Genomic DNA, 24,083 nt, shown 5'->3' on the forward strand with positions numbered 1-24,083 from the left:
CTGGGGTTCCCATTTCAACCATAGGTCGAGTATTGCAGGGTGAAAGTCTCAATGGTCGCAGGCCAAAGAAAAAGCAACTTTTAGGAAAACGTCACAAGGACAAATCTCTTAAAGTTTGAAAACCGGCGTTTGAATGATGGATGGGAGTTCTGGTCAAAGGTTGTATGTAATGTTGAAACTAAAAATCAAGCTATTTGGTCATGCTGATATTCGTTACATTTGGAGAAAGTCTGGTGAGGCGTACAAAGAAAGAACAATATAACTACTGTCAAGCATGGAGGCGGTAATATCCTTGTATGGGGCTGTTTTTCCTCTAATGACACAGGAAATTTAGCTCCAATACATGATAAAACGGATTCCACAGCATACCAAAAGATATTGGCCAATCACCTGAAACCCTCCTTTGGAATTTGCAGGTGTTTATATGCAAGTCTTTTATTAACTGCCCATATGAATGGTAGGAAGCAACATTAATTATTGCTTGCCTAAATAATGTGTCCTTTAAAATAATATGCACAAAAATATAAACAGAAGCAGGTGCCTAGATTGCAACGTTTCTCACAGCTGATGAGATAAGACCAACTGAGAGTGCTTATTCCAGAGCTCTTTCAAAGGGCAGGTGTCACTGAGCATGTGAAATCCTCTAGTCACCAGCTTCAGACGGCTAGGGTTTTGGCTACTGTATGTATAGTAATAGTAAGAGGAAATTCTCTCATGGGACCTCACAGGACTTCTTAAGCAGCACTACCCTGCTTCCCCTTTCAGTTTAATTTCTGTCAGCTGTGTTGTCTTGTTGCCGATGGCTCTTCACCGGGATCCCATGGGGTCCTTAAGCCCTTACTGTTCAGCTCGGAGCAAGAAAAGAATGTGCTTTCTGAAATCCTTCAGGTACTGCACTTCTGCTGTTCATAGAGGCTGATGCTTTTTGTGTTTCATTTCAGCTTTGAAAATAACAGGCACCTTTTTTTTGTTTCTTTACAAGAAATGCTTGCTTTTTAGTTACAGTTGGATTCAGCAATGCAAAATATCTACAGCATTTTATGTTTTTGATTTTGTGTACCACTATCAAAATGTGATCAGTTATACATTTACCATGTCTGCAGCAAGAAACTTTTTTAAAAGGAACGGTATTCTCTTTATTAAGCTTAGGGTGCACCTTATGTTTGCTCTGTGTACCAAAGCCTTTAATGGATTAGTATCGTGGCCTTTTTATATATTGGCTAACATTCTCAAAACAGATTTAAACAATTGGATACATATAATTATGCATCTCCTCTTAAAAATAATGCTAATCATTTACACATATCCACACAATTAGGTGTAAATATGATACATGGAATAGTAGTAATTAGTGTATATTTATTGTGTGTCCTTATATAACACATATTGCACTGTTATTATACAAGCTACTGTTTAGATGTACATGTTCATTGTTTGTAATCTTTATACTGTAGTTGCATATATTACTGCTCTGAGTATTGAACTTAGACACTTGTTAATATGTGCATTTTTAAAAGAGAATATAATATATCTAGAAGGTCGATCGGTTCTATAGTCTGCTTAATCCTCTTTTGAAAGGCTGTATACATGTTTTCCAGATGCACAAATTACTATGAACTAGTTCACCCACAAAATCTTGTATGTTTACAATTTTAGGTAACCCAATTTGTTGCTCATCAGTTAAAGTTGCATACCTTTGCTGAATTGTGAAAAAAAAAAAAAAAAATATATATATATATATATATATATATATATATATATATATATATATATATATATATATATATATATAAAAAATAGAACTTTAAAATCATTTGCGCATACCAACGCAAGCGCAGTACATGGTGTACCACATTTTAACACCAACCACAAAATAACATCACACCTGTAAATTTTACAAAAAAAAAAAAAAATTAAATAAAACTATGTTTTGCTTTTGTTTTTTGTGTGTGTGTTGGAATTAACAACTGATGTAAGTTTTAAATTCAGGATTCAAATTCTCTCAGCTGACCTGCTGCTGAAACGTCTGACCTGTTTTATTAAAAACTATAGTGCAGCTGAAGAAAAAAAAAAAGCTAATAGCGATTTTAGTTAATATTTTCATGTGAAAAGTTTGTGCCATCAGAATTTAAAGAATGAAGTTAATAGGGTGGTCATGTTACAAAAGGTACAAGGCATGTGTGTTTTTTGTTTTGTTTAGATTTTTGAACATTGGAATTAACGATAGGTGCGGTGTTCTATGCACAGGATGGCATCAACTTTGTACGATGTAGGATAATTTGGGCAAATACTGCATTGTGATTGCTAGATTTCTGACATTGATATTGTGGCAGCGGGCTCCAAGTACATAAATAAATAGTTGCAGGGCCGTAGCTGGCCATGAATAATTACAGAGGCACTTACTCGTTCTCCCCCTACTAAAGTTTTTCTAACTGAAGAAAAAATGAGGACATTATTATATGTGGTTTATTTAAATACAAAAGGTTAGTTACAGGTTTTTTTTTTTTTCCCTGAGGCTGTGTGGTCCAGTGTTTAAAGAAACAGGTTTGTAACTAGGAGGTCTGTGGTTCAAATCCCAGCTCAGCCACTGACTCATTGTGTGACCCTGAGCAAGTCACTTAATCTCCTTTTCGGTGAGATGTTGTTGTAAGTGACTCTGCAGCTGATGCATAGTTCACACACCTGAGGCTCATACCTTATGAAGTGCTTTGTGATGGTGGTCCACTATGAAAGGCGCTATATAAAAAATAAAGATTATTATTATTATTAAGATACTATTGTAGAATGTTGAGTAGCTGAGGTTCAAAATTTGCAGGACCTGTGTGGTTTTGTACCGTGCAAATAAGTAGCTTTTTCTTTGCAACATTCAAATTCAATATAAAAAAAAATAAGAAATTTAGCAATGCCAGAGTATTCATTGTAGCCACTATGCTTCATTTTAAATCATAATATATCAAACAAGAATGCTTGCATACATAAGGTTTTGTGTGATATTAATCACAAAATCACAGTCAGCTATAAAATTAGCTTAAGCTGGTTGACAAGACGGAGAGCGTTTAGCCGCATAAGCACACCTTAACCAATGAGGGTTTCAGCTTGAGCTTTTCGGCTGACCAGTCAATTTGATAGGCTGTTTGGCTCTGTTCTGCTTTATACTCATGAATATGCATTTAAATGTTAGCAGCAGGGGGCTTCCAATTTCCTGACAATTAGTATCTGTTCTCTATTTAAGCCCTGATCACTTGCACCTTCGCAGTCTAGTGTTTCGTTTTCCTCCTCCTCCCCTCCTTCATCTTCTGATACATGCCTTCGCATTGGTTATCTCTTGGTGGCAAGTGAGTCTCACTTCCCTGACCTCAGGGCTAGGCATTCGCCTCCCTTTACCTTCAGGAGGGTTCTCACCATGGGAGTCAGAGCGGACCCCCGGCCACACTGTCCTTTCACAGCTCCTGCGCTTATGTTACCTCACTCGAGGCTGTGTGCTTGAGTCCCATACTAACCTCTATGCCTTATTCCCGGGCAGCGTGAAGTCTCGGCCAATTGGGGGTCTAACGAGCGCCCCTTTATAGAAGTCTCAGACGCAGGGTACCTCTCCCTCTCTATCTCCGTTCGTGTCCTGGTCTACCGGGACCGTCTTCCTCCCAAGGGGCGGCTCCCCGAGTCATAGTCCTCGTATGTGTTTTCGGATGCTGGGTCCTTTGCCCCTTGGTTGTGTCGGCATCGCCGCCCTCAGTCAGTGACCACTTTCTGTATCCTGTCTTTGGTTGCTGGGTCCTTTGCCCCTGGGTTGTGTCGGCATCGCCGCCCTCAGTCAGTGACCACTTTCTGTATCCTGTTTTGGTTGCTGGGTCCTTCGCTCCTAGGATGTGTCGGCATCGACTCCCTCAGTCAGTGACCACCTTCTATCCTAGCTTCCATGTCCAGTTCCGCTGGTCTGCTACTAGAGTGGGCCTGTCCCACTCTTCTATCCTAGGTCCGGTCCTTTCTAGCTGGCACTCTGTCCTACTAACCGCTCCCTTCTTGTTCTTCTGCCCTATCCTTACACCACCAATTCATGCTCTGTGAACTGTTATTAATGTGATTGGCAAGCTGTGAGGCTCTGCAGCCCTATGAACTCGACACAACCCTCAACTCAACTGCAGTGTCAATCATGCACGGTCTGAAATAAACCTTCACGTATCCCACTTACTTCAAATGCAAAAAGGAATGAAATGCATTTGTATTTGCGACAAAGCAATGTGTAAAAGGGCCTAAATAAATAATTATTAGTATAATTTTAACAGAGGCACGTGCCATGGGTGCCTCATAGCTGGCTATGGCCTTGAGTAAGGTTGAGAACCCCTGCTTTAATATAACCAATCATGCGTTTTTCTGTCATTTGTTTAGCTTTCATAGTGTTTAGCCATGTGCCATGCTTCTGTTTCCAATACAGATTAATGCTTGATCCTGTGCTTTTGGTAAAGTACACAAGATTATTTAGGTAGAAGCGTATTGGTCAAACAGAATTTCAAATTTCTAAAAATGATTAATTTCCAGTTTATTGGTAGACAAAAGAGATACAGTATAGGACAGATCCGGGTGTGGAAAAGAAAATATCAAATCATTGTCAATGAAAGTTCCTATTTTAAAAAACCTGCAGTAAATTTACCAGGATTTATTAAGTTAAATTATGAGAACACATCAATTGCTGGATATTGGGCACATGCAATTTTAACTTTGACAAATAAAAAAATGGTCATGCATATTGCCATTCTGCTTTCGAACTAGAATTTAGAAGTGCTTCCATTTGATTAAATCCCATATCCTGCTTTTGTATATTTATCTTTGCTGGATCAGTTTTTTTTTTCAAGGTTTAATGCTTCTTTGCCCACCCATAACAAAAGCTTTGGTTCTGCAAATATAAATATGTCCAAATAAGTTGTAGCTAACAGCTTGCTGAAATCGGAAGTTAACCAATATCTTTGTGGTTTGGTTTTTATTTCTCAGCAAACATGTTTAACACCTTTAAACACAATTTTAACAAACTTTTTTTTGAGAAGAAACATTGGTGATCATCAAATTATTGGGGGCCTGAGATACGTCATTTTGTAAGGTACAGTAAAGAATGTTGCTGCTGATATTACTGTTAGTGTTCAATTTTAAGAAGTTTCACACAGTATAGTAAGCATGCTGAAATGTCCAAAGGAAATGTTTTCTTACCTAAGCAGTCTGTTAGAATGGACTTAAGACTTGAATAAGGGAAGTTATTTTTTTATGAATCTTCCGTGCACTTGCTGGTGGTTCCATAGGTTAATATTACCACTTTCACACACAAATGTAGCTACTGAGCTGTCTCAGAGACATTTAAGAAATTCTTTAAAATACCCATTCACACAGCACAGAATTGCCCAATCTATACCAGTATAATACTGTCATAACCCTTTCGCACAGGCAAAGGGATCGTGTGAGTACAACTTTCAAACCTGTCAGTTTCATGGCAACGGAAACAAAACAAAACAAAACGAATAAATAAATAAGCAGAATATCATGGGTAAACTACAAAAAAAAAAAGTTTTAAAAATGGAATGTTATATATAGCAATTTCTTATCTTTTAATGAATAGTGCTGGAGAACTGTAGTGTACTGTAAACTTCCCTGTGCTCGCTTTCTCTCTCTCTATTATATATATATATATATATATATATATATATATATATATATATATATATATATATATATATATCAATGTTGTACTGGACTGTCAGTTGACTAACTGTAGCCCGTCTGTTGCTCTGCACAATTCGTGTCAGTCTCCTTTGGCCCTTTCATCAATGAGCTGTTTTCGACCACTGGCCTGCCGTTGGCTGGATGTCCTTTGGGTGGTGGACCATCCTTGATACACACGGGAAACTGTTGAGCGTGAAAAACCCAGCAGCGTTGAAGTTCTTGACACACTCAAACTGGCGCGCCTGGCACCTACTACCATACCCCGTTCAAAGGCACTTAAATCTTTTGTCTCATTTCCCCTCTGAATGGCACACATACACAATCCATGTCTAAATTGTCTCAAGGCTTAAAAATCCTTCTTTAACCTGGCTCCCCTTCATCTACACTGATTGAAGTGGATTTAACAGGTTTCATCAATAAGGGATCATAGCTTTCCCCTGGATTCACCTTGTCAGTCTATTTCATGGAAAGAGCGGGTGTTCCTAATGTTTTGTACACTCAGTGTATATGGACAATCGAAAAATAATTTTTTAAGTGGGGACGCATTACTAATATTATTTTCATTCACCCATCTGATACCAACTGCAGTGTATTAAAGAAAAAAAATATTAAAAAAAACAAACGTTGACAGCTGTGTTGTTTGTTAAATATAAATATAATATATATATATATATATATATATATATATATATATATATATATATATAAAAACAATGTATGTATATTATAGTACAATTTGGTTGTGGAAAAGCATCAAAGGTACTCTAAATCGCTCTATTGCCATTCTGGACTAAAACTGAAAGCAATTCAAAGTGGTACCCAGTTTACAATTATTGAAATATTATATTGCCTAACTACCCTTAATTAAAAATGTAATGTTTTGATTAAGTATTCCTGACTGACTCTCAAAACAAATTAAGATTGGCCTTAATAGTGAGTAGTACCACATAGCTCCTTGTGCAATATCCGAGTATCTTTTCCAGTGTCCAGACCAGCTTTCTGTGATATATACAACTGCATCTGCCCTCGTGTGAGTTGTGCTTTCCTGTAGCTGTTTTCTGTAAACTCATGGACAGGTTGCTCAATGCAGCCATTGCATTGAAGGATGAGCCAGTTGCATGGGCACCGACTAACAGAAAGGCAAGTACGGCACTTGTAAAGCCATTACATTCACTAATATGACACTAATGTCCATAAGGGGAATTTCCTTTTTTCTGAATTTTAATCTCAATGTGCTTCTCTAGTAAAATAAAGGTTTAAAAGATAAAATAAAAAACAAAACACAACCTCATCTGTAAAATAAAGGAATCGTCTGCCTTTATATTGTAGCTACAATAGCTTTCATTAGGGGAGTGTGCATGGTTTACTGCCTAAAACACTATTTTTTTGGTTGAATTCCACCTTAGAATCAGCAAACACAAGTTTCACATTCCCAGTAGTGGGGGTGGGAGCATTTCAGTGTATTGCAGTGATTTAAAGCCACTTGTGACATTATTAGAGAGAGCTGTTTGCTTAAGAGAGTGGCAATGTCTGAGTTTGTTTTATAAGTGAATGGAGTCGTCAGTTATTCAAGGCTGTGACTCTAGGATGCTAACACGAGGAATAAATGTTATTTACGGGAGAAAGGGCTCTAATTAGCTTTGTTTGTCTTTCTGTTTGCCATTCAATACATATTTGGCGTATTTCATTGTGTGTGGCACAGTGATGACTGGAGAGCCAAGCAATCCAGTGTGTATGGTGAAGGTTTGTTGACCCTCATCATAAGGTTGGGTGTTACATAATTTTAAATCAATATGCCAGTATCTCTCTTTTTATTTTCTTCTTGCCACTGCCTTACAGAATATGGGCTGGTGCAGGGATTGTTAAATACTATATCTGACTGTTCACGCTTTACATACATTAGGTTTGATATTTATGGTACAGTATGTTTTAAAAATGTCATACTGTACTGTACTGCACAATGCAGCAACAATACAGTATAATGGCACCCCCAGTAGACACATTAGGTCACAGTGTAGGTTTGTTTGAGTTACTTTGTAGGAAAAGTTATTCATTCCAGTTTAACGAAACACTAACAAAAATTGAAAAATGTGACATTTCCAAAACTAACAAAATAGGCTCACTCAGGTTCTTTTTCCTTCTATAAACACGACTGACACACAGGATTGAAAGGAAATAGTGCTGACGCGCACTTTCAATTATAAAAATAAACATAAACAAAACAAACACCTAGCTCCTTCGGAGCACAGACTAAACATTTGTTGCAGGTTCCTGACGACTAGCTCGCAGGACAGCTACTCCATTTACCTGCCGAACAAAATAACCACACGTTTATAAAACACAAGCCGTTTGACTGCTCGGAAGCAAAGCACACCTTCTGTCTCCTACTCAGCAGTCCCAAGCAGACTGGCTGCTGACTACTTATACCTGCCAGTTGGCTCTAATTTACAATAATTGCAATAACAGTTATGCAATAATAATTAAACCCAAAACATACATACGCACAGGTTTTTGGCAGGGAAGATATTAACCCCCTCCCTGCCGTGTAACAGTATATATTTTTGTCTTTTGATAAGTATATGGATAACTACAGTGGTATGTAATTCAATAAGTTAACTTAACATTATACAGCAGGTTTAATGTGCAAAATTAGGTGATCTTATAGGGTGTTGTAAAACCTTTAGCCATAGCTGTAGATGATAGGTGTCCTGTGGAAAATGTAGACCGGGCAAAAAGTAGATCACTCAAGCACAGTAAGGTAAAAGGAAGGCGCGGCAGCTATTTGATTAAAGGGGAAGTTCTGGCCAGGCAGTCCCTCCTGGATCTGGGCTTCCATGAGCCACCGCCCCCGCCCAGTCGTCCGGGTCGAGGCTAGCTGGCACAGTTCCAACGACAGTCCCGGTGCCTGGCTGCTTTCCACCAACTGCTGCCACTGTGCGGAAACTCACACAGCGCTTCCCCAGTGTGCCTCCAGCTCGTACTCGGTTCTTGATCTCGAGAGACGCAGCATAGCCCCCTCCCGGCTTTCCAGCATCCTTCAGGAACCTGGGGAGAACAACACGCCGTCACACGCTGCCTCCAATGATAAGCCTACAAGAGAGCACTCCAGCACCCCCTCCAGGCCCAACACTGCCATTCTGGAACAATGGGGGCCTCAGCAACGTGCTCCGCTGCACCCCGCCCCTGGCACGGCTGTTCCCCCGCGGGTAAACTGTACCCCCGGCTAGGGCACGTCTCCGCCGCTGCCTCGTGTCCCGGATTCGGACAACTCTCGCCAACCGCCTGGGTGGTCCCGCAGCTGGGACCCCCCCCATCTGCCACTGCACCACACCCCCTACTGGGGCACGTCTCTCCTGCCGCCAGAGTGGGCCCCGAACAAAGGCGCCACTCTCCTGCCGTTGGAGCACACACTCGGTCCAAATGCTGCCCTGTTTCCCTGGAAGCGGCAGCACTTCTTGCTCTGTCTGCGCAGCTTCCCCAGCCTGTAGCTCAGCACCATCGTCTCGCTGTCGCTCAGCATGTTTGGGTTGCTCTGTCTGCGCAGGTTCCCCCGTCTGTTGCTCAGCCTGTTCGGGTTGCTCTGTTTGCGCAGGTTCCCCTGTCTGTCGCTTAGCCTATTCGGGTTGCTCTGTCTGCGCAGGTTCCCCTATCTGTCGCTCAGCATCGGTGCCAGCTTGGTCTGACGTCTGTGCAACGTTACTGTCTGGCTGTCGTGGTTGCCGCTGGGGTTCTCTCACTGGCCGTAGGTCACTCTCCTCTGCCGGGGCCTCATCACCACTATCGCACTGCTTCAGGGCCTCTAGGTGCTCTCTCACCAGCCGGATCTCGTTCTCCTCCGCCGGGACCTCACCGCTTCCCCGCTGCTGCTGTGACTCTGACTCGGAGCAGCTCACGTCTCACTGTGGCTGCTGCTCCCAGGCTAGCAGTCCAAGTTGGAGTCTCAACTTCGCCTGATACCGCCGAATCTCCTCTATCCCCTCTTTCTCCCATCGGAACACCTCAACCAGCGCATCACGCAACTGCTTGCGGACGAGCTCGGCGTGTTCTATGATGTAGGGCTCTGGGTAAGCAACCCAGACTTCTCTTCTAAGTTCTGCCAGAAACTCTCCCAAGGTTTGTCCCGGTCGTCTGCGCTGACTCAAACTCACACTGTATCAGCATCCTCAGCCGCTATTGCTCTCTCGTCCTCCCCACTGTTTCACCTCTCATTATCCCACTGCTGACACCAGTGTAGCATTTTAGGGTTCTAGGATAAAATGAGAGAGGCAGACAGCTCTTGCAGTTCTCGAATGGCCGGTTTTATTGAACATTAACCAACATAAAAAAACTCAAGCTCCCGCGTTCCCTTAAATCGAGCCCTGATTTGGCGCCAACCCTGCCTTTAAGCTAGGGAAACCCCCAATTACCAACCAACCAATTGGAGAGCCCGCGCGCACACACACACACACACACACACACACACACACACACACACACACACACACACACACACACACACACACCCGACGCACTCCTCTTGCACACAGACAGTACAGGCAAGCACATGTCGTGTGCCCCCCCCCCCCCCCCCCCCCCCCCCCCCCCCCCATGACAGTGCAGTTACACAGCCTACTATTTATAGCACAGACTCAGGATCGCTACACTATTCTAATGACATACAATCAGACAGTACTATTAGTATTGCTTATACTGTTTTGTCAGTAGGCCTAGCGGTAACTATCACAGTTTACAAAGACTAAACGTTATCATCCTAGTTTTAAAGAAAAATAAAAGACTAAAGGAACTCAACCTGACAGCTAAATTAAAACAGGAACAGAAATGTTGTCATGTATCTGGCTTAGGTTGGGAATTTTATTTTATTTCCCAACCTAACATGTCATAGGTTTCGTAAACGTCCGATCTACTTATTTATGTAAATTTATACTTCCAAATTCACTTCCTTAGCTACTGCTTACACGTTAAATATCAAAAACTTTGAGTTGCAATAATGTTTGTTAAACAGACATACAGATTACACTTACAAACTTAATTTTAAATTATGTATTTATTGTTGATGTATTACAGCATTCTCTTATCTATCGTTCTACTGTCAAATACGTCCGATATACTTATTTATGTAAATTTTTACTTACAAAATCGATTTAAAAGTATTTATTTTTTGTTAATATATCCAGTCTACTAATTCTCTAATTAATTCCCCAGACGTAGCACTAGTACAGCGATCTATGCGTAAACCTTAGAAACAATGGAACCTCCTCTCTAAATTCTAGACTGGGATTCACTTTTTCACCGGTCTACCTTTTCACCAGGACACCATACAATCTGGCAAATAAAACGATCAGACAGAACATGCTGAGCGCAGTTAACTTCCCCTTTAATCAAATAGCTGCCGCGTCTTCCTTTTACCTTACTGTGCTTGCGTGTTCTTCTTTTTTCCCCACGTCACCGGTCGTGGTCAAATTCTAAAGATTCACAGCAGGACCTTTTGTCTTCCCTTTCTGTATTTAAGTCAGGGAATTAACTTGTTCACAGCCAAATAACAACAATACATTTTTTTTTTTTTTCCTCCATACTTGCATTAATTAGTACAACATTCGTTCTGGGACAGGGCTGTCCTGGCCCCAGGAATCCACCCTGTCACACAGGTATTCATAGTAAAACCCTCTGAAAGGGAGTTCTTTTGAACGTATCCTAGTTAAACAAAAAAAAAATTTAAAAAAAATCTAAGTATAAAAAAAGACGTTAACCCTGTCACACATTGAAAATAGCTACAAAGAATAGTTTTGGACATATAATACATAGATTTTTCATTTTAAAAAAATGTCCCTTGCCTTATATTGGGAAAAATCCTCATATGCGTCTGTCATGCATTTGCTTCTTCCATATATCCCAATATAGAAACTAGAAGAGAGGGAAGAAAGAAAAATGGAGCATGCCTGTTCACACAAAGGAGCAGTCGAGGCTTTCATTCCTAATAAATAGTTTGATTCTGTTTTCAGTGTTTAAATGGTTTAAACTATAAGCTGCTGTATGTTACAGAAAACACAGGCTATTTGGGCATATGCAGTAATTATGGACATGAACCAGCAGAGCCTGGTAAAGCTTTACTATTTTTTTTTTTTTTTTTGCATCACGCTATAGTTATAGTCTGACTAATTTTGCTTTCGTAAAGTCGAATGAAATCTTCTGATTAACGTAACGGTAACATATTGAATTACAAGCTGCTTTGTATATTCTGCACAACAACAGACATGACCACTGATGTTGTGCAGCAATTATATTTGCCTAAAACATTTTAATTCATCCAGAACAAAGTAAAAACACAATGCGTTTCGACACACAGCGTTTCTTCATCAGGTGTAGCTATACAATTGCAAAGAGGTCTTTTTTTGAGTGCACCACCAATCCTGACTCCACAAATACCAACAATTAAACAAGGTATGAATGGATGGTTAATTCACCATTACGAAGAACTGCTTTATGACTTGGAGGAGACATTGTATAATGTACAAATTGCCTTATATTGGTCAGCACCGCTTTTATGAAATGCATGAAAGACCACACGGGTGAGACCTTGGAAGCTATTAAAGACATTTGACACAGTGGACCATCCACATGCTAAATTTATGAGAAGGCAACTAAATATAGTAGATGAAACATGCTGCTATGGCCACAGTGCGAGTGCACATAGATTTTAGGAATGATAGAAAAGTCTTGCCATTGGCTTTACTATGCAGCGTCATTTTGCGTGCATAGAGCTCAGGCGGGTACCTGCAACACTGTAATCACAGCTGTAATCATAGCTCTTATGAGTAAAGACAAGCACACATTTGACTCACATGTTGTACACTTTTAATTGATCTTGAAAAGCTCAAATGAGAATTGATATTCCATAAACTTTTGCTGGCCCATAACCTTTTTTTCTTACAGCCACATTATTTCTTTTCGTAAGCCCTACTGCGTGTACAGTACGTCATGAACTTGAATAGATGCTGTATTCTTTTTCCTTATCAAAGTTTAATGGTAATATTACTTCATGACTTTTTGACATAAAATGAATTTTTGTAACTTAAAAAAAGGAAAACAAAAAATGCTTTTAATTAATCTGGTCAGACATACTGTAAAACATGCGTCATTTTCTCTACAGCTGGAGACTCGTGACTTCTCATTAGAATTTAATTTTTGTTTTTGTTTAATAAATGAGCCTGACCTTTACGATGTGCACAGAAAGTTTGGTAACCTGAGACAAAGCAAGCATTCCCCAGTGGAGAAGCAGACACTGATTAAAAAGTCCTGGGTTAAAACTGTGTGCAGACACTGCATATTCCAGTAGCTACTCTAAAATCAGCTGATACAGTATTCCTGTATCCGTTCCTGTGAATTGTTCATGAAAAACACAGTAAATTGAACTTGACATGAAATGAAGTGAACAAAGTGAGCAGGTGTTTGCCCTCACACTACACACAATTGCCTTAGAGGGCTGAACTGCATAGCAGGCCCTCTGATCTGAATAGTACTGCATGCTACAACATGTACAGTGTGCTGTTGGCAGTATACACTTTGTTACAGTACATGATAGATCTGGCTTTAGCACCTTTCTTATGGTTTATATTTAAACCTTTGCTTCACACTTAGCTCTTGCAGATGAACTGTTTTCACCAGATCAGAAACGATGGGTTCTGCATCTGTATCTTCTGATCCTGTACATCATGTTGCTAATCTAGAGAACAATTTGTCCTGTTCAAATCAAATTTAACATCTGTGAATTGAGTTACATTGCTAGTTTTTAAGATTGCCCAACATTTCTCAGTGCGGCTGTAAAAATGCTGTAAAGATACACAGAAAATGTTAAATTCATATTATGAGAGAGGTACTTTACCCATTACAGTGTTTTCTTTTCAGATGACCTAGCATCTAATGTTACTTGTAGGTCACACTACAGTTGACTTGTAGCACGAAGTGTGTACTGTATAATATGTTAAACCTTTACCACACTGGCACCCACATTTTTCATTCTCCTCTTTTTATTCAGATCATCAGATTAACAGATTGGCTAATCCATTTAGTATTGCAGTCTCACAGTAGCTATCAAATGACACTTTAATTCAAATCAATAAAACACTGCATACAGCAGACAGTATTTTGGGGCAATCTCTCTCTGTGGCACATATTCTAAGTATCTTTTATTTATGAGTGGAAACCCACACTTCATGAATCATGACTAATTGTAGCGTTGTTCTCCTTAGTGTTGTTTTGAATTTAAGCAAAAGTCTAAACATAATTTTGCAGTGTCTCTGTTGAGCTTTGGGCATTTCATTACCTAACATCCCCTGAAATTCCAGACTTCAGCTTGTTAATATGTACTTTCTCAGAACAGCTTAGTAGCTTATTATCAACATACTAAATTTCAGACTTTAGGTACAGCTGATTTGCTCTTTTAGAACTGTCATATGCATAACCATCACATTGTTCATGCTATTGTAGTTCCAGAAGTGAAATGTCCTACTAGTTTCTGTTTGTGGTAATTAAAAAAAAAAAAAAAAAAAAAAAGAAGTGTCTTATATACTCAATGGTGTGTGATTGTACTTTGCTAATGAAGAGGTTTCACAGTGAATTAACCTCCTTGGAGTTCAATTTCTCCCTCATTGATGTCAACGATTCAGAGAAGGAAGTTTGCTGTCTACATTCATCTGCCCCATGATCAGAGAGTCTCTCTCTCTCTCTCTCTCTCTCTCTCTCTCTCTCTCTCTCTCTCTCTCTCTCTCTCTGTCTCTCTCTGTCTCTCTCCCCCTTATGGAGATCTAGTCATGCCGAGAATGTTACCCATTCAGCAGCTCTACCCTCTGTCACATCTCACCAAACCTTTTCAGTGTCAACAGCTGGTAAACAGTTCCAGTTGTCTTTCATTGTAGAGGCTGCTGGGGATCTGGAGGCTGTCTCAGCTGCTGGACTCCCTTGTGACTAGCACAACACACACATTCAAGCGCAATACCTCCCAAGGCAGAGAGGAGAGGAAACGTTCAACTTCGTCACCAGTGTGAAAAACTGAGAGCTGCTCAATGGAGCTGTTGATACTGCTGCTGCAAAATCAAGACTGTGGTGTTCTTTGATCACGTGTGTTTTTTTCATTCTGCCTCCTTGCAAATTGGATTTCTTGAAGAACACTTTTTTTTTCCTTGCCATGAGCAACAGAATTCAGGAGCTGTAGGGATACAGAAGGAATATTCCAGCTGACATTCCGAGAGAGAGAGAGCTTGCAGTTCTAACCGTCAGAATGAGCATTGTTCTGAAGGCTAGGTCTCGGTCCACCAGCTCCTTGAGGAATACAGATGTGCTTAGGTAAAGTTATTTTTAAGTCTTTTCCCTCTTTTTATTGCTGCTGTTTTGGATTACTAAGTCACCTCCAGTAAAGTATGTAAACTCCCTTTATTTATAGAGGACAGCGAGTAGTACAGAGTACTTACTGAATTTATTTTTGTAAAAGTGAAATGTTGTCCGACTAACCTTCCTTTTAAAAGAAGAATATGAATGAAGTAGTTGTTAGTATTCAGAAGTTTCTTTGAGGGCATTAAATTAGTTGGTGTCACTACTGTACTGTACAATCTGTTTTTTGTCTTCCACATATAGATTAGAATCCAGTTCTATTCTGCTTTAGGCCACATAACTGGACAGTGTCAGCTTCCAGGTGAACAAAAACAAACAGGAAAATGCCTTCAGAAGGCTTAAATAACAGACCTTTCACTTTAAAACCAAGAGCGACACAGACTAAATTACAGCGTAATGACAGGTACCCTCTGAATTTTTCACAAACAAAAAAAAAGTGCTTGACTTACAAAACAGCAGCTCTCATATCATGCAAACCTGCCCAGTATTTGTATTTTCTCTTTTTAAATGGGTGAGAATTCAGCTTGTTTCTGATTACAAATAAACAAACAATGCTGCTCTGTTCTGTATTGCAATATTCGTAAAATGTTTTAATTTACTGGATTATTCTTGCAATCGCAGACTGAAAAATGGCCTCTTTCATTGATTGGTTTCTTTCACTAAATGCTGTAAGTTACAGCTACTGTATTCTCATGTACAATCTGAAAAAGCCCAATCTGTCTTTATAATTTAGGTACTTGTTTTGTATTAATACCTTTTCTACCTAACACATCATGTTTGAACTATTTGGTTGTAACATGAGTTGATTGAATTTCATAGCTGAATGTTTTTAAAGGATCATCAACAAACAATTCTTTTTGTCAGCTGGGACCTCAAGCCCAGCATATGTACCCAGCTCAATACCCTTTTCTTTGCACATTAAAAAAATAATTTACTATGTCAAGAAACAGCCTTGTTTCCAAGCTGATAGCAACATTTGATGCAATGAGTTTGTTGCATTTACAGAGGCATTCTAATAAACAGAATGACACATGTGGAACAAAACACATCTGTATAATGAATATTGGGATGGCCTATATTGTATGCACATTTCTCCTTTCATACACATCATATTAAACATAAAATGTACATTACCTTCCACCCTGTGTCCTAATACTGTCCCAGTACTGTGGATAGTGTATATATCTACATGAGATTATTTAGTAAACCAGAAATTGTATTTTTGAATGCCTTTTCATAACTTTTTTTTTTTTTTTTTTTTTACATAAAACAGATGTTTGGGATTCGCAAAATAGATGGTAAATAATTGTATGTTGCATCTTTATTATGTAGCTTGAGGAGTCTGTTTTGTTGAAGGTGTGTTCAGAGACTGGTACCTTTTTAACATGTATACCATATTAAACAGTATGGCCACAGATGTAAATTCAAAATTAGAGCTATCCGTAACATTACAAAATAGTTCACCATGACCAACAATCACTGTGCACAAAAGATGCATGTTTCGCATAACTGCAAAAAATAATTTTTCCAAGTACCCCGAATTACAAAACTCTGAATACTGTTTGCTGAAGAATAGGCACCTTTTCTCAAACACACATTATTGGAAATACATATATAAAATCTTTGAGCACTGCATAAATATACAGTATGTTGATCTAGGAAAGAAGTCTACTTAACTGTGCAGAACACTATTGCAGTATAGGAAATATAGCTACAAGAAAATACAAGTTTAAACAAAAAAAAGTTGGATTCAGGTTTTGACATTCATTCCTGCTTGTATATAGAGAATAATAACATTTCAAAAGCAACATTCCAAGCAGGATTTCAATCCACATGCATCAGTAACAGCAACTGCAAGCCTTTATTGAGTGTGCAGAGGAGTCGTCTATATGGTCTAGGTTTCTGTGTTTTTAAAGCACAACTTTGAGAAGGACATGTATTGTATTCTCAAGCTACAAGTACCCTTAAACAAGTCAACAGCAGTCTCCAGCTGTTTCATGAATATCATTAAAACACACTTTTCTTTACTGATTCGTAGGATCTGTGCAATCACTCCTAGCTTTACGTTTGTTTACACACCCTCTACAACCACACATTGAAAATACATGAAAATATGATTACTATACATATTTCATTTGCTTATTTGTGCTCATACGTTTAGTTCAATAGATGCACCACAAAGGATGCAAGTCTAGATTGTTCTAAACTGCATGTTTTTCACTAAATGTTAAAAATGAAAATGTATTGATTTGGTGAGAGATGTCTGATGGGTACATGAACAATTGGCAAATGACTGTTGTCGGGAGGGAGAAAAGGTTTTGCTCGATACGAACAACCATATAGCAGACAGTCACATAATACTTTCACATTTATAATTTGGCCCATGGCCTTATCCATTGGAGCTCGATAGCAGCCCCTGTGCTGGCTGAACTGTGATAAATGTAGTACAGTGATTAAGACTTGGCCAGCGGGCAGGACAAGTGGCACTTGGGCCACCTTCCTCCTAGACAAGGCACGCTGCAAGGTGGAGGCAGGGGAGGAGGAGGACCAAACAAAGAAAAGACAGGGGGGCATGGGCAGAGGCACCTATTTAACTGGTTAAACTGGTAACGTATATGATTAGTGGGTGGAATCTCCTTTCAGAAAGACAACTAGTTTTCAAATCTTTTTAGTTTTCAAAGTCAAGTCTGAGCCCTTCTGCTATTTAGTAATGAAGGATGCAACAAATAATGTGACAGGAGGGTGTGTTAGGCTGTGAAACATTTCATAGCGAGTTCATAGAAAAAAACATTACAATATTATATGTGCTATTCAACTACACTTAAATAACTCTCATTGTTATGAATGGGACAATTTTACCAGTTAAGATAGAATTTAATATATTGTTATTTTATTTCAAACGTATCCCTTTCCGCTCTAAGCAGCTTCATAGCTAGACTGTTTCTGCTGATTCCTGAGATGGTGTTTCATTGTTTTAAGTCTTGTGCGTTTGAAAAGAAGGCGGTTGCTAAGCTAATGGCATGTATGCGATGCAAACTTAAAATAAGCACCCTGGGGAAGGCTGTGCTGCCGAGAGCGTAGGTAAAGCCAGTGTGTAGAGAACAGAAATTCCAAAGGGAGCAGAACTTGTCACAAAGACCCATAGCTGCTGCTTGGCTGGTAGAAGGACAGTATATGGGCTAACAGTATGGAAACTCAGCTATGCCAGGATGTGTTGCACACCACTACAGCAGAAACAGTCTAAACACTAAACTCTTACTCAGGCTCCCATAATAGTAAATACGTAAACTCCATTCCACAAGTGAAATACACAAATACGTAATAATAAATACATCTTACAGATTGTTGCAATCTTCTGTAAGAGTTCCCATGACACTTCAACTATGTATTTAAAAAGCATTTGCCAGTTCGCAGTAAACCAGATTCCCAAATGTAAAACCTAATAAACAATCAAGATCCTTGTTACTGTAAGTAAATGTTAAAGCAAAGGAAAGCAAGTCCCGGCATGCGTTTTCAGCTCATCCATTGAATAGTGTAAAATAGTTACAGTGTGACTGCTGTTGTACTATGTTACCCATAATTTACATTTTCAGTTGTATGGCCTAATGTTATTTTCTCTGTCATTACACTTCATTAAAGGTTATTCTTACAAATTGGATCTTAATTAAATCCAATTAATCAGTTCTGAACACATATCTCTTAAGTAGGCTATTATCAGGGAAGTTTATTTCAATATTTAATAATATTTAATATAAGAACATTTTGCAATCACTGAGAATACAAAATGTTTTTAAATGGCTTTACAAAGTAAATATTTCAGAGGGCTGTTACAAAATAAGCAGTTATAAAGTCTAAAATCTTAATCCATATTGGTTGAGATGTAAAGCTTGTGATATATTGATAAGATATTTTTGTTATTTGTTTACTGTACTATGTTGTGAAGCTTTTGGGGCTTGTTATCTCGATTTAAACAGATACCAGTTTTGTTAAAGATTTCTCATGTCTGAGGGGCTGCTTTGACCATATCATCATGGTGTCAATGCGTCCAGGTCAGGTACCACCTTGATGTAGATAAAATGTAGTGTGTTCTGCTTGCCTGCATGTGTGAAAACCAAATGACATGTACTGTAGTTCAGCCATGTGATACTGATACTTGCGGGTGGAGGGAAGATAAACCGGGCTCCGCTTAATGCATAGCCTGTACCCTCGGCATTAAAAAAAAAAAAAGATGTAGTCTTTGAGGTTCAGAACTACATCCCCCAGAATGCCACTGGAGTGAGCCAGGATGAATTAAACTTGCAGTGTGTTCAATAGTCAGAGCGCTCCAGAGCATTACATGGTGCTTTCTATTGAATGACCTGCACACAGAGAATGTTAGCTAACATTCTGAGGAGCTTACTCGCTGGGTGTTTCAAAGTGGCGGAAGCACAATACCAGTGCAGCAACTGTGGTGTAATTTTCCCACATATTTTTTTTGACTTTTTGACCAACATATCTGTGTGCATTCTTTTTGTAAAAAAAATGTGATATCTTATTTAAATTAACAGCACAATTATCTCAGGATCATCTCCATCTGTGTACTAACTTAGTGCCAATTGCGACGAAAAAAGATTGGGACTAGCTGATCATCAGCTTTAGTACAGAGAGTACAGAGAGTGATTAGTTCCAGCTAATTATATTTCAAGAGTGTTATTTTTCATTAAAAGATTGAAATCTTTTTTTTTTTTCTTAGAAACCAAACATCTTAATTATTATTACCGTAAAAATTGCTGTATAAGTCGATTTTTCAAGGCATTATTAGCGACTAATACACTGGTGAAACGTATATGCTGGTGTATCTAATATTAAACTACTGTACCAGTGCCACAGTGGAATTACTACAGCCATGATTATTATGGCTCACACAAACTCAACTGTCAACAACCCAATTATTTTTTTCAGGATCCACGACATTCAGGTCATGTTGCTAGGTAGAAATGCAAACCAGTGTTCTAAAAGTTTAAACTTTTATGCTTATAATTTTTATGTACAACTTCAGACTCGACTGACCGCCTCTTGACCCAGACGCGTGTACATGGAGGAAGAAAAAACGTAGTGGTTAAAGTTACCAATCTTCAGAATATGAAAACATCACAGCTATATTGCTTCACTGTTGACACAATAGCTGTTAATCTCTATGAATTTCATTGTTCCTCTTTTTTGCTTTTTAATTGATGCAAGCATCACTGTTTATTACTTTTATTTTAAATTTGAATTAGTACAACTTATTTGTAAAAGCTAGTGCAGCTGGAACTATTGTCTAAAGTATGGTTTTCGAAAGAAATGTTCAGTAAAGCAAAGAAGTTATGTACTTGAACTTGTTGGGTACTTGATAATCTAAAATAAAACTGGTTAATACAGATTTAATTTTCTTAAAACACCACCAAAATTAATGAAGCTGTGTTAGACGATAAACAAACTTTAATTAGTGCTCATTATTTACTACCCACTGTGAATTTTGGTAGCACTGCTTCAGTTTCTGTTTGGTAGCACACTACAATAAAGAGGTTAATCCTGTGCTCTGAACTGAAGCTGGCCCAACTTTTGTTCCGCATCTTTTTTTTTTGCAATTGGTACTAAGTTAGTACACAGCTGGGGGTGATCCTGAGATAGTACCGTATTAGCTAGTCTGCAACTTAGTACACAGCTCTGTACTAAATCTACAAGTTCATTGCAATTGAACAATTGAGACGGATTGTGTGAGTACCAGTGTGGTTCAATCATTCTGTGTTACTGTGTTGACAGATTAGAAGTGTTTGTACTCAGTAAACGGCTCATCCATCCAGTTGACAACAGGGCTGGTTTCAAGTTTCGTCAGCATTCCAAATTGGAATTAGGATTTTGTTTGTTTATTTTGTATTTACTTGGGAAAATAAATATACAGGCAATGCCCTGTTTTCCTGAACTGTGGTGTTGAGTCATATTCCTTTCCCTGCACTAGAAGACAATGTTTAAGGTGTCAAACAGTGTGATACAAGTCACCATAAAGACTAGTTATATCACAATATAGACATCTACCAAGTTTAACAGAAAAAGTAAACTTCAGATATGTTACAGACCACACTGGGATGTAACGATATGTATTTAGAAAAATTCACATAGGGGCATGTTTTCAAAGTGTTTTCTTCAATCTTTAACTTTTTCTTTTTTGGGAGAGTGGGGGGGGGGATTCCACGTTTATGCTACGCAAACCACTTGATAATTGCCAGCTGAATACATATTTTAATTGTGTGACTGTTAACTGTCCTTTTATTCACCGTTGTCAGTTGGTAATACGTTAGTGTTTGACATTATTGATTGTGTGAAAAAGCATGAAAGTAGACGTAACAGGTAAATTACATTTTACTTTGTTAATGAGCCCTTTACTCTATTTTTTCAGTCACTACTTCTATGGTTGTTTTTACTGACTTACAAAAAAGGAAAATATAAAAAGGGACCCTATTGCATATTGACACGATAGAAAATAAAATGTTTAATAAAAAATACTATTTAATTATTGATTCTTGCCATGATGGATGCTGTCACAATTTCTATTAACTTAATTGACAGAAACTATTCACTATTATAATAGATATTACAAAGATTAAAAGAAATTATGCATACTACTAAGGCCAGCTTTTAACATCAATTTTTTTTTTTTTAAGTTACATAATTAGGAACGTTGGTTAAATGACTCAAAAGCGTGTCTGTATCAATAGGGTTATATCATTGCTGGCCTTAAAAATATTACAGAAAAAACCATTTGAATAAGAACAATGATAATGTATTTCTTCAAGGATAACCATTTTGTATTGCTTTTTAGAATACTGATCCAGTTGGTTTTAAAATGTTGTTGTGCCCCTTTCTGTAAATGTGCCATACTGCTTAAAAAAACTAATATTCTGTTTTCTAAAACATGGAAAATAAAGAGCTTGGCCCATTTCTTGTACTTGTGCTGAAGCCCAGTTGTTAATAGTTCATTTTTCTTTTTTTGTTTCCATTACAAATAACTACTTACCAAAAACAGTTGGTTGCCATCACATTCAATTAATGTCACATGTAACCAAGACAGCAATAACAAACTTCCCTGAATGTTTATTTGTTTTTTACACAGGGCACCTAATTTAGGAAAAGGGATTGGACATTTTTTAGAGGTCAAAATAATTATCTTGATGGAAGCAAGCATTCTTAGAAGAGCAACACAACACAATAATTTTGTAATAGGCCACAGACTTCAAGATCATATGTGTAGGGTGCATAGGCACAGCAATGAACAATCAAATTGGAACAGATCACAGCTGTGTGAGAAAATGGGATTGGATACGTCACTTTATTCTTGTGAGTTTGCATTCTGTAATGCTCTTGAAATCTGTTCTGTATTATAATTTCTTTAAAAGTATAGATTCCCATTTATTCTATACATCTTGCATTATTTAAAAGACATTTTCTGAAAGGAATACATTATTTTAATAGTATACAATTAACAATATTGTAACTGCACACAGCTTCAGCTAAGTTGTTACTTGCTAGTTTTGTCCCATACTATTTTATATCAGAAAATGTTCCAACCTTTTGGACTTGTTGCTAAATAGTGACCTTTGTATTGCTTCCAGTGTCCTACCAGTTATTTAATTTCATACTAAAATATGATTTTTTTTTTTTTTAATACATTTTTAAATACAAACGGCTAAGCCTCTGTATTGTTTTCCTTGTATGTCCTGTTCTTACAGTTTACCTAATTGGTAAATACAATAACAACTTACTGTTGAAACTACTCCTCTGATCATAAGGGCCACTGTATCTTTAAAATACAGTCCCAGCATGTTTTTCTGTTTTTTTTTTTTTTTTTATAGGCAGGATTTCCCCCTGTGTAGTAGAAATATTGTGCTAACACATAAAAAACAAACGCCCTTGACTATTAAATTAAATTACATTACTATTACTCTTTTTCCCTGACTCTATATAGTGGTGTTTTTAATAATACAATTAAGAACACCACTTAAAGCCCTCAACACTGCATTTTTCAGAAAGCAGATACTTTGGAAGAGTGATGCTCAAAAGAGGTTGAGGGTTATCCTAGGAAGATGTTTCCATATAGGCCTACTACTGTTTGGATTGGCAAAGCTACGTAAGTGACGCAAATGGATGTGTTTGTCATACAAAACCCGTGCAAATATAGGATGATGAGAAATCGTAAGCGTTCATTTATTCATAAACAGTTAAGTCATGTTGGCTGTCAGTTGTACTGATTCCTTTGTCTAAAACGCTCTGTGGAGTATTACCAGTGGTCCCTATATAGTGTAAACTAGATGGTTGACTGTGAGGCTATTTAAATTACTACATTTTTGGGTTATTACTGGCTATTCCAAATTACAGAATATGGGTCTGTTCTAACAAGGGTATTAATTTTTTATCGCTGCGAAATCATATGTAGAATTTACAGCAGGGTAAGATTTCTAAGGAATCTTGCATGATGGATTAGTGGGGCTGCCTCACAAAGGGGAAGCTACTTTTAGATGTGGGCCTGGAGCATTGTCCTCCTTTATCTAAAACATTTCACATATGCAATATGGAACTTCATACTATAGTATGTGGTCATGTATTTATGCGACACCTATTGAATATGTTTCCTTTCATGATGAAGATTTTGGGAGAATTTGACTTCAGCCCTTGGATCAGCATAGTGCTCTACTATATTTCAGTAAGTATTATGGGCCAGCAAATAAACCCATTAATCAATCTGTATCATTCAACTGACCAAGAAAAAGCTAAAACCCATTTGCCCCTGTCAATGAAATGTGGGTAATTGCTATGTATTTACCTAGTAGTTACATAGTAAATGCATGTGTAGTTACACATAATTACAATGTTATTCTGCATAATTACACTCTACTTAACATGGAAATATTTTTGCACGATATATGTATGTACACAGTTGTGTCAGAGAAGGGCTAGGTTTAGTATTAGAGTTATTT

At 38.1% G+C, this 24,083-nt stretch overlaps 1 protein-coding gene across 5 annotated transcripts in view; it reads left to right on the forward strand.

Annotated features, from left to right (window-relative positions):
- The window catches only part of LOC121300832 (cAMP-specific 3',5'-cyclic phosphodiesterase 4D-like), a 401,364-nt gene that overhangs the window by 300,885 nt on the left and 76,396 nt on the right, over nt 1-24,083 (forward strand). The window contains exon 1 of one of the 5 annotated variants that reach the window (XM_041229763.1): nt 13,389-15,045. The exons of the other annotated variants lie outside the window; for them this stretch is intronic. Within the exon in view, the coding sequence (XP_041085697.1) occupies nt 14,981-15,045 (65 nt within the window). The 5' untranslated portion in view covers nt 13,389-14,980. Of the gene's footprint in view, nt 1-13,388; nt 15,046-24,083 lie in introns of those variants that run through there. 5 annotated transcript variants of the gene reach the window in all.

The sequence above is a fragment of the Polyodon spathula genome, chromosome 2 (genome assembly GCF_017654505.1).
Source record: "Polyodon spathula isolate WHYD16114869_AA chromosome 2, ASM1765450v1, whole genome shotgun sequence".
NCBI classification, from domain to species: domain Eukaryota; kingdom Metazoa; phylum Chordata; class Actinopteri; order Acipenseriformes; family Polyodontidae; genus Polyodon; species Polyodon spathula.